The 14,668-nt window shown below is 47.9% G+C and overlaps 1 protein-coding gene across 11 annotated transcripts in view; it reads right to left on the bottom strand.

The window, feature by feature from the left end:
• CADM1 (cell adhesion molecule 1) overlaps positions 1–14,668 on the bottom strand; it is a 172,043-nt gene that overhangs the window by 36,075 nt on the left and 121,300 nt on the right. For all 11 annotated transcript variants that reach the window (XM_037409615.1, XM_037409620.1, XM_037409618.1 and 8 more), the window contains exons 4-6: positions 13,651–13,788; positions 11,629–11,784; positions 715–814 (exon numbers count right to left, since the gene is read on the bottom strand). In XM_037409615.1, coding sequence (XP_037265512.1) covers positions 715–814; positions 11,629–11,784; positions 13,651–13,788 — 394 coding nt within the window. The remainder of the gene's footprint in view (positions 1–714; positions 815–11,628; positions 11,785–13,650; positions 13,789–14,668) is intronic.

Raw genomic sequence — 14,668 nt, 5'->3', positions numbered from 1 at the left:
AAAAAATAAAGTCGACAAAACTTAAAATTAGAACAACAATGAAAGTGTAGAGGAAAATCTACCCTCCCTTGCCAGGATTTTCCTGATCCATAAATTTCTTCAACTATGTAAGGAAGCCTCAAGGGCATGGCAAGAAGAGGAGAAAGAATAAAACCTGCGTTTTGTAAAAAGCACACAGGGCACCAAAAGGGAGGAAAATCATCACATAGTCAATACAAGCAGAAAGACAGACTGCCTTACCTGGGGGATCCATTCCACTTTACAACCGCTCAGTTCTGCGGTGCCAGTCCTACCTCTGCGTACTGGCACCTCGTGAGGCTCCAGTACGCAGGCCCCTGACCTCGCTTTTGCGGATCAGCTGCCACCGACTGCCACCCACTCCCTGGGCAGAGGCGCAGGGCTGCGGGGCTTCTCGCTTCTGCACCCGGGGGCTCGCTGCGCTGGCTGCCAGAGCCCTCCCAGGAGCCCTTCGGGTGGAAATCCCGCAGCCCTTAGTTACACGGGAATAAATGCAAAGCAGAATAGACGCAGCAGATGCTCAGGTGCAGAAAGCATCTCTCTCTCTCTCACACTGTCACATCGTCTTCGCAGCGGAGAATAGCACACTGAGTGTCTGCAATAGCAGCAGAGGCCAAGCGACGCTTGCGCGCTTCTGCAGCGCGGCCGCGCCAGCACCGGGCCACCTGCTCCGTCCTGGGGAAGCGTCCAACTTACTGTGGTTTTCCAAAAGCTGCGCAGGTCAGTTCCAGCGGCTCCCCTTCTCTCGTGAGGCCTTGCACCGGGTAATTCTGAGAAACCCGCACTTGAGGCTTATCTGCAGGACAAAAAACGTCACTGGGTGAATTGCGGTGCCGGAGAGGCCCGGGTCGTCGCGCGCCCGAGGCGGAGGCGGCTCCGGCACCGCTCTGCCCTGGGCCGGCTGCTGCTCCCGGCCGGAGGGCGAGGCTGGCAGTGCTCCATGTGCCAAGCCCAGCGCCATGGTCCCAGGGCAGACACTTCTGCTGTGCCGGCGTTTGATCTCTGAACTCGCTCGAGCTAAAACGAATTCATTTGCTTTCATGCTGAGGTGAAACCAGAGATATCTGTGGTGCGCAGAACTGACAGGTTTTATTGTGTATCACATATTACTGTATGACAACACTCGGCGTCCACGCATATTAATATTTGGGCTTTACAAGAGATGCTTGTTAGAAACACAGAAATAAGTCACAGCCGCTGCGCTGCTTTTGTTTAAACCACAGAAGGTTTTATTTCGTCCAAATGAAGCTCTTCTAAATCCTAAAATAAACACAGAGAATTAAAGCATTTATAGTTAGGGAGCCAACTCACAAAACACTTTAGTAAGACTTTGCAGGAGGAAGAAGGGAAAAAAAAAAAAAAAAAAGCCATACCACAAACAGAGTCCGCAATTAAAAAAAATCATTACCTCCTACAACTGAAACACAGATTAAAAATGCAATCTAAGCTGTAGCTAAAGTGTTATCAGTGCAAGAAATCAATTCAATGCTACAAATGCCATTAAGCCATATATATTTTTCAGGATTTTACTCAACTGTTCCTTAGGAACAAAAGGCGGCAAAAAAATCAGTATGCACAAAGGTTGAAACCATTTAAATGTTTCTATTTCCTTTGAGAGTAACTGCTACCAAAAATATTGGCTTGCTGCATTTTATTAACTGTGTTTAACTCATTAACATGCTTCCTATGGAATAATAGAGATTGGGGGGGCGGGAGGTGGGGGGGGGGGAAATCCATGTCAGGATTTAACCAATTTAAACTCTCATAATTTTCAGTAATGGAATAAGCTACACGAGTAAATCCTCTCCCGAGATGACTATACCACAAACATTTTATAAACTAATCCCCATTACAGATGCTTCTCGCAGCCATGAAAACTCGGGTGTCTGCAGGCTGGCGGTGGCTGCACGGGGACGGTGACGCTCTGGGGTTGCCCCGTGCCCAGGGTGCGGAGCCCCTGCTGCACCCTGAGTGCTGCCACCTCACCGTGCCTGAGCATCCTCACCGCCCTGCACGTGTGAGGGAGATGTGGAACCAGCTGGTACGTCCTGGGAGCGAGCTGAGGAAAGAAAGGTCCCCCGCGGGGGAAGGGACGTGGCACAAGCGCGTGCCAGAAAAGCATGGGAAAGCAAAAAGCGGTGCTGACAGACAGCATTGAGCCTGGTCTGCGACGCTCGGGTCTGTGCCATGAGCACTTACACAATGCATAAACGTAGGGAGATGAGTTAAACCAAGTATTATGCAGCAAGTAAATCACAAGCAGCATCTTAAACGCCGTGCTCATGCTCACCGCTCTCATTCACAACTCCCACTTCCCCAGCCATCTGCTGGCTATTTATTATTTGCTTTGCAGCAGTACCTAAGAGCCCATGCCAGGAACGCGGATGCCATGATACTCTGTGTCATAGAGCAGAAAACCTTTACAGGCCAATCTACATGGGAACAGAAAGATCACAGCACCCTGTGCTGAGAAAGCTCCGCACAACATCTTCTGCAGCTTGCCTCCCCTGTTGCTCCCATCCCGCTTTCATTAGATAAATTTCAGTATTTCTAATGAGCTGTTTACCAGCTGACAATTACTTATGGAAATCAAGAGGAACACACTGAAGGCTTGCCGTACTGCAAATGCACTGCAAACCAAGCGAGCTCTTCCAGAACCACGGGAGGGGAGCCCTTCCATTTCCCAGCCCACAGTCTTCATTAACCAAACGAAAGCAGCAAAGCGCGCCCGTACCGTTCTCTGGGCACCGCAGAGGTGTCACCTGCGATAGCAGTCTGGGCTTTCTTAGCACAGGTGCACGCACTCGGGAAGACGACAGCATTCCCCCAACAGAGTTACCACAGCGAACATCTCTCCTAAGCAGGACTTGCCAGCACACCAGTAATTACAGCGGGCACTTATGAAAATGCTTCACAGCTCTGAAGGATTCAGAAGGATGGCTGGGCACTCAGGAGAACCGAAATTTTAATTAGGCTCATAGCATACAAAAAAATTTCACTCGCTTCAACCAAGAATTTGGGGCGGGTGCATCTCTCTTTCCTTTTTTTAAAGATATGCCTTTAGACAATCTTAAATTCTATTTCCAGTGCTAAGTGCCTCACCTCAGAGTCAGTGTGTTTCCTTCAGATTACGGACTCTGTTAGCAAAGCTTTCTAAAATGCTGAGCACTTTGGGACCCTGAGCTCCATCCCTACACGGGATCATGACATTCAGTAGCCTATGCCAGTAAAGCTATGATGGTTTTCACTGCCTGGAGAAGCAGTTTGCCACCTACTACCTGCTTTCCTAAAAATGCCATGCCCCAGTGGCTGTGCAATCTGGGACAATGACTATCTCGGATGGTGACCTAGGATGTAAGGCAAGAAGCAGCAGAGTTTTTACCACAAGTGCATTCCAGCAGCTCAAAATCCTCGACTTGGAACTTTGTAATATCATACCGCTGGATTACTACATAAAAATAAATGCTTGCATCTATGCATCCAAGCCACTACATACTCCACTGGCAGCCAATTAGATCTAACAACCCAAAGCTATTTCCTAGTACGCCTATTTCTAGCAGCTTAAAAAACCAGCCTAGTAATTTAATAAGGCACCTTTATTAAGCTAAATTCATTCAAAAGCTAAGAGTGATATACAAGGTTAAATACCAGTAGTCTAAAGGTTACGCTGTAGCAGCAACCAATTTGAAAAACTTATTACAAACCCATTCTGCATTTGATGAGATTTCTTTTACAACAGGCGCGCGCCGTGCCTGCCAGTGCAGGAACCACCGCCTGCCCGGAGGGGACAGCACATCCTGCTCCTCGCCCCGCCGGTCAGGTACGGCGTGCGCCAGCCTGACCCCGTGCCAAAAAATGCTCCTTCCCCCCACCTCCCAACCAAATAAACCTAAGTTAATTTCTCAGGTGATGGAGAGGCTGCAGAGTCCTCCAGCTGAGACGCCGTGCGGAAGCAGAGCTCCCTCCGGCTCTCCCGGCCATCCCAGGCTTCACCCACTGAAAGCCCCGAGTTTTAAAGCTCCGTCGTTGGGAAGTTACCAGAACTCCCTAGCAGCTGCATTTGTCCTCGTTCTTCCTCTTATTAGCTGGTCTCGCAGCTTTTGCGCCATCAGCAAAGATTATTAACGGTGACTTTTTACAAACTTCAAATGCTTCGCGGGAGCACTGAACAGCATTGGGCCAAGCACCCAAGCCAGCATATTCTCTCTAAAAATACCATCGTATGCTGATTACTCCCTAATGACTATCCTTTGAGATCTGCCAGTTAGCGATTTCTTAATCCATTTAAATGTGCGCTCCATCGATAATGCTTAGATCTCATTAGTCAGCCAAGATAAAACGTTATACTGAGTTTGGTGCCTTACAAAAGCCTAAGCCTATTACTTCTACCGGTTTCCTTTCATCAGGCCGACCTATGATCTCAAAGGCAGGCAAGCTCACCGTCTCAAATCCTGTCAGCCAGGTGGATTTGGCAAGCCTGAACTCCTTGCCTGCCTGGAGGACCAGGATGCTCCAGCTGGGTCAGCCTTGGGACCCTCCGCTGCACACCCCCCTCCCCAGCGGGGCTGTGCACATAACCGAGCCGAGGGCGAACATCCAGCTTCTCCCTATGTGCCTCTTTCCCAACGGCTGGTGTGACCTCTGGAGCTCCTGGAGGTGTGCAGGCAGCGCTCCGGAGGCAGCAGTGACATGGGTTTCTCTAACCGCCCACCCCGTGCCTCAGTCCTCAGGATGCTAACGCATCGCGGACCTGACTGTTACCCTGGAGTGTGACCATATACTTAAATAAAAGGCTGGTTTTCTTGGGAAAGGCAAGAAGGGACATGAAAGGCTGTTACGCCCTCGTCCTCATGCCTCTGCCCTGAAATGCAATCAGAAAATACATAACGAGGAAACTACATGCAATAAATTTAACTCTGTGGTCATATCCAGTAACGTCACCATGCGCAAGAGATACTAGCAGCTGCTCTAGAAAACCTGCATTGCACTTGACGCACGTGTTCTTTGGGGCCACGCCAACCACACCAGAGTTGACTCATAGCACCACAGCAGCTCCTGGTCCTCCAGCCATCTCTGCGCAAGCGATCGGCTCCTACGATGCAGCAATCTGTCCACTCCAAGCACCAACCCTGCACCGAGGCAGCCGCTAGTAACACAGTCAAAAACATTCTGGGAAACACTACTTCTCTCCCAAAGCCCAGGTGACTCCTAACCCTCACCAGCAACAAACCAGTCAACCCCTCGCGGCTGCCGTGCTCCCAGCTAAGGTCGGAAGACAGCCCAAAGCCTTCCTCCCACATGCTGCTTCGGGGGGAAACCATGCAAAGCTACAGATGAGGAAGACCAGCTCCTGAAAGCTGGCTGGGGCTCACAGAGCTCCGACACGGAGCGGGAACGGGCACTGTCCGACAACGCTGAGGTTCCCTCGATGCTCCGGTTGCCTACAGACGCTTGGCAGAGCGGACACGCAGCCAGAGGAGCCATCTGGGACCTCGGCAGGTTTCAGCACGGGGTTTCTCCCTCTCCGCTCCAAATTCCAGCCAACCACGTACATTAAGCGAATCGCACGTGACTGTCGATGGCCGGTTTGTTCACGGCAGAGGCGAGGGGACAAGGGCCCGCTCCTGCAGCGGGTCTGGGGCAGGGCTGCTGCAGCACGTGGCTCGGCACCTCTTGCAATGCCAGACCATTTGCTGACAGAGAAAGTGACAAAACTGATTCTTTCAGTGATTCAGCTGAAAACGCTCTTTCCCTGTGCTGTGAAATTAGGTACCAAATCCAAGGTTTAAAATCCATTTAATAATTACCCTATTAATTCATGATGTGCACCTCTTGGCAAAAGTGGTGACAGATGGCATCCTCAGGAGAAGGATCCCACGGGCCAAGCAGAGCTCCTGCCCACTTTAGGTAATTCCAGCTTCAAAATCTCCCAGATAATCCTTTAGACACCTTTCTTTAGATAGGCACTATTTTACCCAGCTCCTCGCCTCTGCTTTGGTCCGTGGCCCAAACCGACTATTCATAAAACCCGACTTTGTGTGGTTTCTGTATCCTACCCATGCTGGCAGGCTAGGGGAAGAGCAGGAGGAGCATGTTCTTCAATATTAAAAGAATTAAGCACTGTATATGCAAGTGTAAATACAACTGTCACCTTCATTCTACAATCAAGCAGGTTTGCTTATCAGGTACCAGTCTGCATCAGAGACAGCCCAGACTCGGCAATCCCCTATCTCCTCCTCAGCTTTGGCAAGGACAAGAGTCTGCACTGCTGATGTTCAGCCAAAATACAGAAATCTATTAAATAAATAGATTCCGTGCTTAAAATAACCAAGAAGCCTCTGACTGGCAGTTCCCAATTCGTCTGGATGAGCCTTTCGACCCCAAACACAACTTTGTGGCTGTTGCCTTCAACTGAAGCACTTGGCTTGTAGGAAAAGGGAAGCCAAAGCCAGACAGTAAGTTGGGCATAAACACTTCAGTTTGAAATATTTAAGTGTACGCTGCTGCTTAATGCTTGCAAAAGGCAGAGTCCTGGTTGTACTGTATGCTCCTCACTCCCAACAACATTCCTCCGAGAAAACCTTATTAATGAGCTTGCAAACAAGCACCCAACTGGGAAATGTCACAAACAAGAGTGGCTAATGCCCCAGAAAATCAAATAACTGAACACTTGGCTGATTGTGGTGCTTTTCATATTCACTAAGAGAACAAAAAAAAAAAAAAAAAAAAAGAAAAAAAAAAGAAAAAAAAGCTTTAAATCAAAGTTTCTGAAGGGGTCAACACCTCACTGAACAAAACAACTCTTTCATTCATTTTTAGAAATCTCAAGATGATAAATTACGTTGATGTTAATCACTTCAATGCATACTATGCAATTAATATTTTCGCTTGACAGAAACAGAAGGATTACTGGAGATGCGACAGTGCACACACACACATATATATATATATATATATATATGGCCAGTTTTTAACATAATTGGGCACAAAAAATTCTTCCATTGTAAAGCAGAGGCCGTAACAGATTCCATCAGTGCATATTTTAAAAGTACAAGTGTAGATATTATAAAAATGAATGTGCAATTAATTAGAACTTCAGAAAAGCAGAAAAAAACCCCACCACCCCAAGCCAGAGAAAATGCCAAATCAAGACTTCGACACTTTCACTCACAGTACCACGTAATGAGATAAGGAAAAGTACCACAAAGGCTGAACTTAAATGTCTCTGAGAATATCTGGTTCCATTCAATTCCTTAATGATATTTTAATGCATTTTGTTGCTTCATTTCCTTTCTAAAATTAGACTCAACGCACTCGTCTTCCATCCCTCATTGACGGATTTGAATCACAAAGAGAAAGCGACTCCAGCCAGAATCAGGGGATATTTCCAAGCCAACACGATGCAGCACACTGCGGCCGCCCACTGCACAGGGTTCTACGCTCACTGGCTAGGCTATTAATCAAGCATGAAAGTGTTATCATCACTGTGAATACATGGCACCATTTGTCTAACTCCGTTTGCTTTTGAGAAGCTTTACCAGGAGGGTTTCAGACACACGGCTGAGTGCTTCTCTGCAGAGATTTCATTTTAACACCACACCCTACATTTGTGTGGAAGCATTTCTCTCCAAACTTCACAAAGGGCCAGGCTGTGCTGCATTATATATGCAACAAATAGCTTACTCCACGAGTAGGACAAATGCTCAGCACGAATCAGCCTTACTCGCAGTTTTGCTGACTGCAGCAAAACAGTCTCTCCTCCCAGCATGTGTGCTGAGAACTTGCTATTTATTTATAAAGTTTAGCTGAGGGTATAGTAACAAGTGACGGGTACGTACTACGACAGCTCCTCTGACAGCGCGGTACGCCTGTTATTTTGCCGTAGCAGAAGCCCTGCTGTGCTTGAGAGGAGGAGCGAGAGACCCAGTCCTTCCTCGCAGAGATGCGACAGCCTCGGCACACAGGAAGATGCTTGGAAACAACCAGGGAGAGAACAAGGGGCAGCCAGGCAGGTCAGCGCAGCGCAGCCAACACCAGCCCCACTAAACGGTGGCCCAGGTGACCGCGGGCTCGGTGCTGCAGGCGCATGGGGTATGCTGGGGCTGCTGCTCCAGCCGTTACAATGAACCCCACGCAGAGTTGGAAACTGCCTGTCCCGCTCCATCAGCACCATCTGCTTCCCTTCTCCTGGCACAGGACACCTGGAGCGGCCCCAGCCCGGGGCGAGGTGGCCAACAGCCCTTTGGAAACGTCCTCCTGAAGCTACCGAAACACTTAACCCAGAACCCCAAAGCCTGCCATTTTCTTCGAACTAAAACACAGAAGAAAATGTTCAAAATAATGGTTTTTTCAACCACAGGGAAGTAGGTCACTTTGTAGACTTAACGTTCTGCACCTTCCTTTCTTTTTTGCAGAGGAGAATGTTTCAATAAAAAAACCCCACACATTCCGGGTGACACCTCCAAATAAGCCGAAGTCCAAATGCTCCGGATTGGCAACGACCCTTAAGGTCCTCATCTACCAAAAGGCAGCTAAGATACCTAGCTTTAAGAAAATCACCTTAAAAAGAGAAAAGATAAATATTTACAAAGGAGAAGGAAGGAAGCCTGGGGGAAGAAACACCTCCCTCCTCCTTCCTGCCATCCGCCACCCCGCACCTGCCCCAGCTCTCCCGGGGGTGCAGCCCCCGAGCAGCACGTGAAGAACCACAGTGGTGTGTCCCTGGAAAACGGCTGGACTGTGTGGGAGTCACCTCGGGAAACACCTCACTCTCCTCTGAAGGGCGCAAATGGCATGTGGCTCAGGGCCTGCTCTCTTCAGCAGGTCACAGCTTCAGTAAGACGGAAAAAAATATATCCTGTGATGACAAATGTCCCACCCCCTCCCTTCCCCACTTCGCAAACTACACAGGATTTTTGTTTTCTGCTTGCTTTTATCCTTGAAAAGAAAAAACCAAAACCAAACAAACTAAAAAACCCCAGCCCACAACTTTTGAGTTTGCATCTTAGAAAATTTAATCGCTCCGTACTCTGAAATTTAGTCAGACCAGAAATACCTCATCTGAGAGGGCCCCATCCATCCTCCTCCTGTCCTTCCCCAACGCATTTCATGCTGGAGTTGAATATGTTAAGTGCAGAGGAATACAAAGTTTGCTGAGAAAAATATTTTCCTGTGCCTTACTGACGTTCCAAAGAGGCAGATCTGCTGTGCCCTTGGTGGGAACACGCAGGACTTAACGGGGAGAGAACCTAACAGCAGAGGCTTCAACCAGCAAGACCGCCAAGTGATCTGGAGCAACACCTCTCCGGCTGCAACAGGAGCAGCAGCATCCACACATGCGAGCGTGGGATGAACACCACGACTGCTACCGCCTTGGAGACTGGGCAGCTGGTGTGCCTGCAGGGTACCATCACCGTCAGTGGAAGCACAAACAGCAGTCAGGTGGAGTCCTTTCCTCTGGCTGCAAATCCTGTATCTAAAAAGCGATTGAGAATGTACCGGTTAACTTGATTCTAGGAGACGAAGTTCCCTGAGAGGCCAAGCCCATGTCCACGGGAGCTCTGATCTGTCTGTCTGTCTGCCAAGAGCAGAGGACCTTCCTCCCGCTCCTGCTCTCCCATCAGCCAACAAGTCATCAGCTTAAAGCAGGAGAAGCTCAAGGCTAAAAGTTTGCTCTGCAACTGCCTCTTCTACCCTAAGTTCAGGTCCAACAGCAGGTATTAAATGCAAATGCCTGGCTGCATTCCAGCACATGAAGTCCCGAAGCTGCTAATTGCTGGGAGCCGCAAGGTTATGATGCACGACATGTTCTTCTGCTGGTACTCCTCTCTCAAGCCATCTGCTGCTGCCCACCGAAGGAACCGACTGGACTACCGTGGGTCAAGTCCCCATATATAAACATAATTACTTTTAACAAGCTCGGAGTTTAATTCAGACCAGAACACAAAACGAACCCAGTCCAAAAGCCTTTCTCCCACTCATCCCCGTTCCCTTCCGAGGAGGCTCTGCGCTAGCTCCATTCCGACAAGCAGCTCCAGAACAACCCAAGGGGAGGCTAAAATCAGCGCTAAGGGCAGAAACCTGCCCAAGGGATGCCAGAGCAGCCTCCAGCACATCAGCCGAAGATGGCATGCATCCCGTGGGACACCCAAGTAACAGCAGTTTTTTACCTGCTTTGCCTTCACTGCATGGGGAGCCTTGTAAAGGTTGCAAACGAAAGTAGTCAAGAAGGGGTTTGAGGAATTTAGAAAATGATTTAAAAATTTACAGATTATTTAAGAATGGCAAAAATGTTAATTTTTTTGCGGAAACAGTGGCCCTCTCCTACCCCATCAAATGACCAGGATTTCAGAGGCATTTCTGAAAGGAAGCCTGAAGACCACCTGAAGCCCTTTCGCCGAAGGGGAAGAAACCTGGTGCGATTTCAATGCCTCTGCATGGTAGGGGAGATGGATTATTATTTTTTTTTCCTTCCCCCCTGTTAAGTATTTGATCAAGCCTCACAAAGGTGCTAATGTATTATTAAAGCTAATGGAGCTCTACAAGAAATGTTAATGGACATTAAGTTTGCATAAATGAATTACGCATTAGCACAGTTGCAAGAAATCTAGTATCTGCCAATTTAGGTAGTATCTGATCATTTCTGTTTTCCTCATTATGGGAACATCGTTTCCCGCTAGTTTCAGAGATACAAGAATTGTAACCAAGATGTTCATAATGAAACTACATAATGAAGCAGATGAAATAAAATTAATACAAAACTTCCTCTTCTCCTTTTAACGTAATGTTGTAGTTGAAGCACACTTACAAAAACAAGCACCCTGAACCATCCTAGCACCCCGGTTTTCTGAGGCACTCCAGCCTCACCATGAGGACTGTCTGACCTGGCTTTTGCAAGCCATTTGCTGTGCAGAGGTGTGCATCTACAGCAGCTCTGTCACCTCCACCAGCTGGAAGTCAGGCACCTCTGTGTTTGGCACCACAGGTATTTTCAGGTATCTGCTCGTAAAACTTGCCAACATCACATACAGTAGCGCAGCTCCTGAACGAAGTGAAATGTGTTAACACCGAACATGCTCAAAGCATTACAGAAAATAGGCTGGCTTTCATCAGCGGTGTTACTACAGATTTCACATAATTCATGTTACTCTGCTGCAGAGAAGCAGCTGGTGCTGTATGTTCACAACGCACAATACTGAGTTTCTTTGCGCAACACCAAGTTTTTGTCCGTAAAGTCGCAATGGTGGCCAGTCGCTTTGATGTGGCAGTAGTGAAGCACTTTTCAAACAGGTAAGTAGGTTGCTAAAAGAAGAATACTCAGATTTAATCTGTTTTGACAATTATAGAGCCCAGCCAGGAACCTTTGACAGCGCACATTCTGTGGACAGAAAGTTACTTCTTCAGAGAATGAAGGTGTGTATTTATCGCATCACAGAAAGGCTAGGAAAAGTCATGGCTTAGCCCATGAAGTGGTACCCAAAACTTGCAATTTTTAAATAACAGGATATAAACCTCACTTATGTTGTAGTTTTATCATGTGGCAAACAGTTCCCCCAACCCGTAAGTGAGCAATTTTATAACGTTAAGAAATTTAAAAGTTCCGCTACTCACACATGACTTCTAGGTAACGCTGCGTCTGCAAGTCTTTGACAGCAGGGTGATCCACTAAGCAGATGACAGGGACCCCGTCGTCTTCCCGTCCCACCTTCAGCAGCAGCTGGCTGGTCACCGTGTACATGTCGGACCACTGCTCCACCTCTGACTTGCCTGCCAGGGAGAGGGCAGAGCACGGGACGTGGTCACGGGAGGGAGCGTCAACGGTACCCAGCTCACCTCCCCCATCTCGGTGGAGAGGTCCCCCCTCAATAACCGTCCCCGCTCGGCAGCCACTGAGGTTGTGGGGAAGGGGGTATGTGTGCATGAAGCAGCGCACCTCTGTGAGGTTGCTGCCAACTCCAGTCCACGCTGCCTCACTGCAACGATTAACAATCCCCTTACGCTGCCCCCAAATCCCAAACTCTTAAATCAATGAGCTACAAATCCCCTCCCACCTCCGAATCAACAATTAGCTAGAAAAGTGATTACACAGATTAACTTAATTAAAAGTAGTATTGATATGCTGAAGCATTTCAGCAGTGCTGGACTGGAAGGAGAGAACAGTGGTGGCTGCAGCAAAGCACAGCCGGGACTGGCTGCCTGAAGGATGCCGTAACGCACGGCACCGAAACCAGGAGGGAGAACGGGCAAGACAGGAGAGAAAGGATTTTTTCAGGAACTCAGCAAGTGCTTGCTGGCAATGCACCTCTGCTTCGTTTTCAAATACTCTTATCTGTGGCTTTTTATTGAAGAATTCACAGTCAAAACGTTAATAGCAACTTTTCTAGCAGAGGTCTTTCAAACACGAGGTATTTCTGTATAATATATTGAAGCAAAACAGAGGACCGATGCAGAAAGTGATGCCCTTTGATATTTAGAGGAAAGGCTTTCTGGTCGGCAAAGATGCACGTTCCTGCTACTCACAACTACCACCAAGTATTTTAGTTTCCCTACTTCTCTGAAAAAAAAAAAATAAAAAAAATCCAAAGAATCAGCAGGGTGAGCGGGTACTGCAAGAAGCTACTACTCAGCTCAGCAGTCTTCAAAGAGAAAGGAAAGCCGGGATTCAATTGCCAACACAAGAAAACTCAATCAAGAAGCTGGACAGGTCAAGCATGAAGGGTCAGGTACTACTGCACTGCTGCCTGCCAGAACGGGGAAGGGAACCCGACAGGGATGATCACTGGAAGATCTGCACACCATGCTGATGACAAGTGGTGCTGGGAGCCAGCGGGGTACCACTTCACGTGGCAGCAGGTTTGCATTCCGCCTTTATCAGCATACTCTCAGCATGCGCCCCACTCGGATGCTCGTAGGTGTTGGATTTAAAGGGAGGTTTTCATCTTGCCCTTGTAGGGGGGTGGATTTGAAGTAATGAGTCTGGACTTCTGCGGAGAGCCCTTCAGTGTCTCAGACTGGGTAAAGCACAAAAGTGTTGTCAACCGGGCTCACATCTACATGCAGACTTAAACTAACAACACGTCACATGCAATCAGAGTCAGTGACTTGAATGTGCAAATACCAGGAGCAACCAGACTTCAGGGAGTCACAGAAACCCATCTTACATGAATATTCAAGCGAACACAGAGAAAACGCTCTATAAACAAGAGAGCTAGACATGAAGGTGAAATGAAAATCTTTATAGCCCAAAGCGCAGATGATCCTACTCGTACCTAAAGCAGGGCAGAAGGCTACATAAACCACTGCAGAAATAAATTCAGCGCACAGCGCTGGGGCTCCTCAAGGTCACCTGCACTTACAGAAAAACTCCAGAACCCTGTACTGGAGCCTGGCAGGTAGGCAGAGGACCAAATGGAGTTCAGCCCTTCTGTGTTAGAGAATAATCTGTCTGCCCACATATTCCTTTGCTCTTGAGCTGACACTTAAAGCAGCTCACTCTACTTTTTTTTTTTCTTTTCTTTTTTAAATAATATTTCCACCCCTTCCCTTAAAGTGGCAACAGAGAACAAATACCCAGCATTACATAAATCATTTCAGCTCGCCTAGAAAAGCAAGTGACTGAGAGGACATGTCTACCGGTTAGCTCTTTGTTTCCTTTGAACCATCTGATGGTGGTGGCTGGTCTGCTGGCCATGGCAGTGCAGTTCAGCTCGATCTCTTCTCCCTCAACGGCGATTTCTTTCTGGATATCAATTACCAAATTGCGTGGCGGGACTACAAATGGAAAAGACAACACAACACATATGCGATGAAGAAACCCATTTGTTGATCACTAATGCAAGACAAAACCTTCAGGAATACCCATAAAATCTACTAAAGGAAACTTCGCAACCAGGATTTATTTGATCTTTCAATTGATCAAATCCTTTGATAGGCAGTTTCACAGTAATCGGCGTTAAGCGCTTTCACTCTCCACCTAATAATCATTGTAGTTTCGCAAATTATTACTTATCAAATTTGTAACTTTCTGTTCTCTCTCCCAGGCAGGCACCATTCCAAGGAAAAGCTTTAGTCTTCTGCGCTACGCATTTGTGTGCATTACTATTTAAAAAATACAGCTTGACTCCGTGCACATTTCTTGACTGCTTCTGACAAGGAGAGGAAACACAAAAGCTGACATTTGGAAGTGAATTTCTTACCGTGCCTCTAACCTCGCAAGGCAATTTTTCTCTCCTGCTGTTCAGCTTCAAGCCTCAGCCGTAAGGAGTGGAAGCAGGCCAGCAAACATCAAGCTCACTGAAGATGCTCCAAAAGCCGCCAAGCACGAGCTCGACGTGGAACGCCACCACCTTTGGAACAATGCTGCCTCCCCATCACCCCACCACAAACCAAGTGCAAAAGCATCCCCAAGAGAAGAGCCGGCTCTGCAGCCAGCGACAGGCGCTCACAGCGCAGGGCAATTCCTGCAGGAGGGAGACTTGCCCCCCTCCCTGGACATGCACCTTCTACAGGAGAAGACATCAAGCTGGAAGATTATGCTGAATGAAAAATAATTGAGTAATACTGAGAAACAGGCTGTAACTTCAGGGGGTAACGACCACTGCAGCACAATCCAGAAATCTGACAAACTAGCTTCAAAATCACAACACAGGAA

The sequence above is a fragment of the Falco rusticolus genome, chromosome 16, assembly GCF_015220075.1.
Source record: "Falco rusticolus isolate bFalRus1 chromosome 16, bFalRus1.pri, whole genome shotgun sequence".
Lineage (NCBI taxonomy): Eukaryota > Metazoa > Chordata > Aves > Falconiformes > Falconidae > Falco > Falco rusticolus.
The sequence above is the reverse complement of the archived record's forward strand: the minus strand, read 5'-3'. Positions and strand labels throughout refer to the sequence as shown.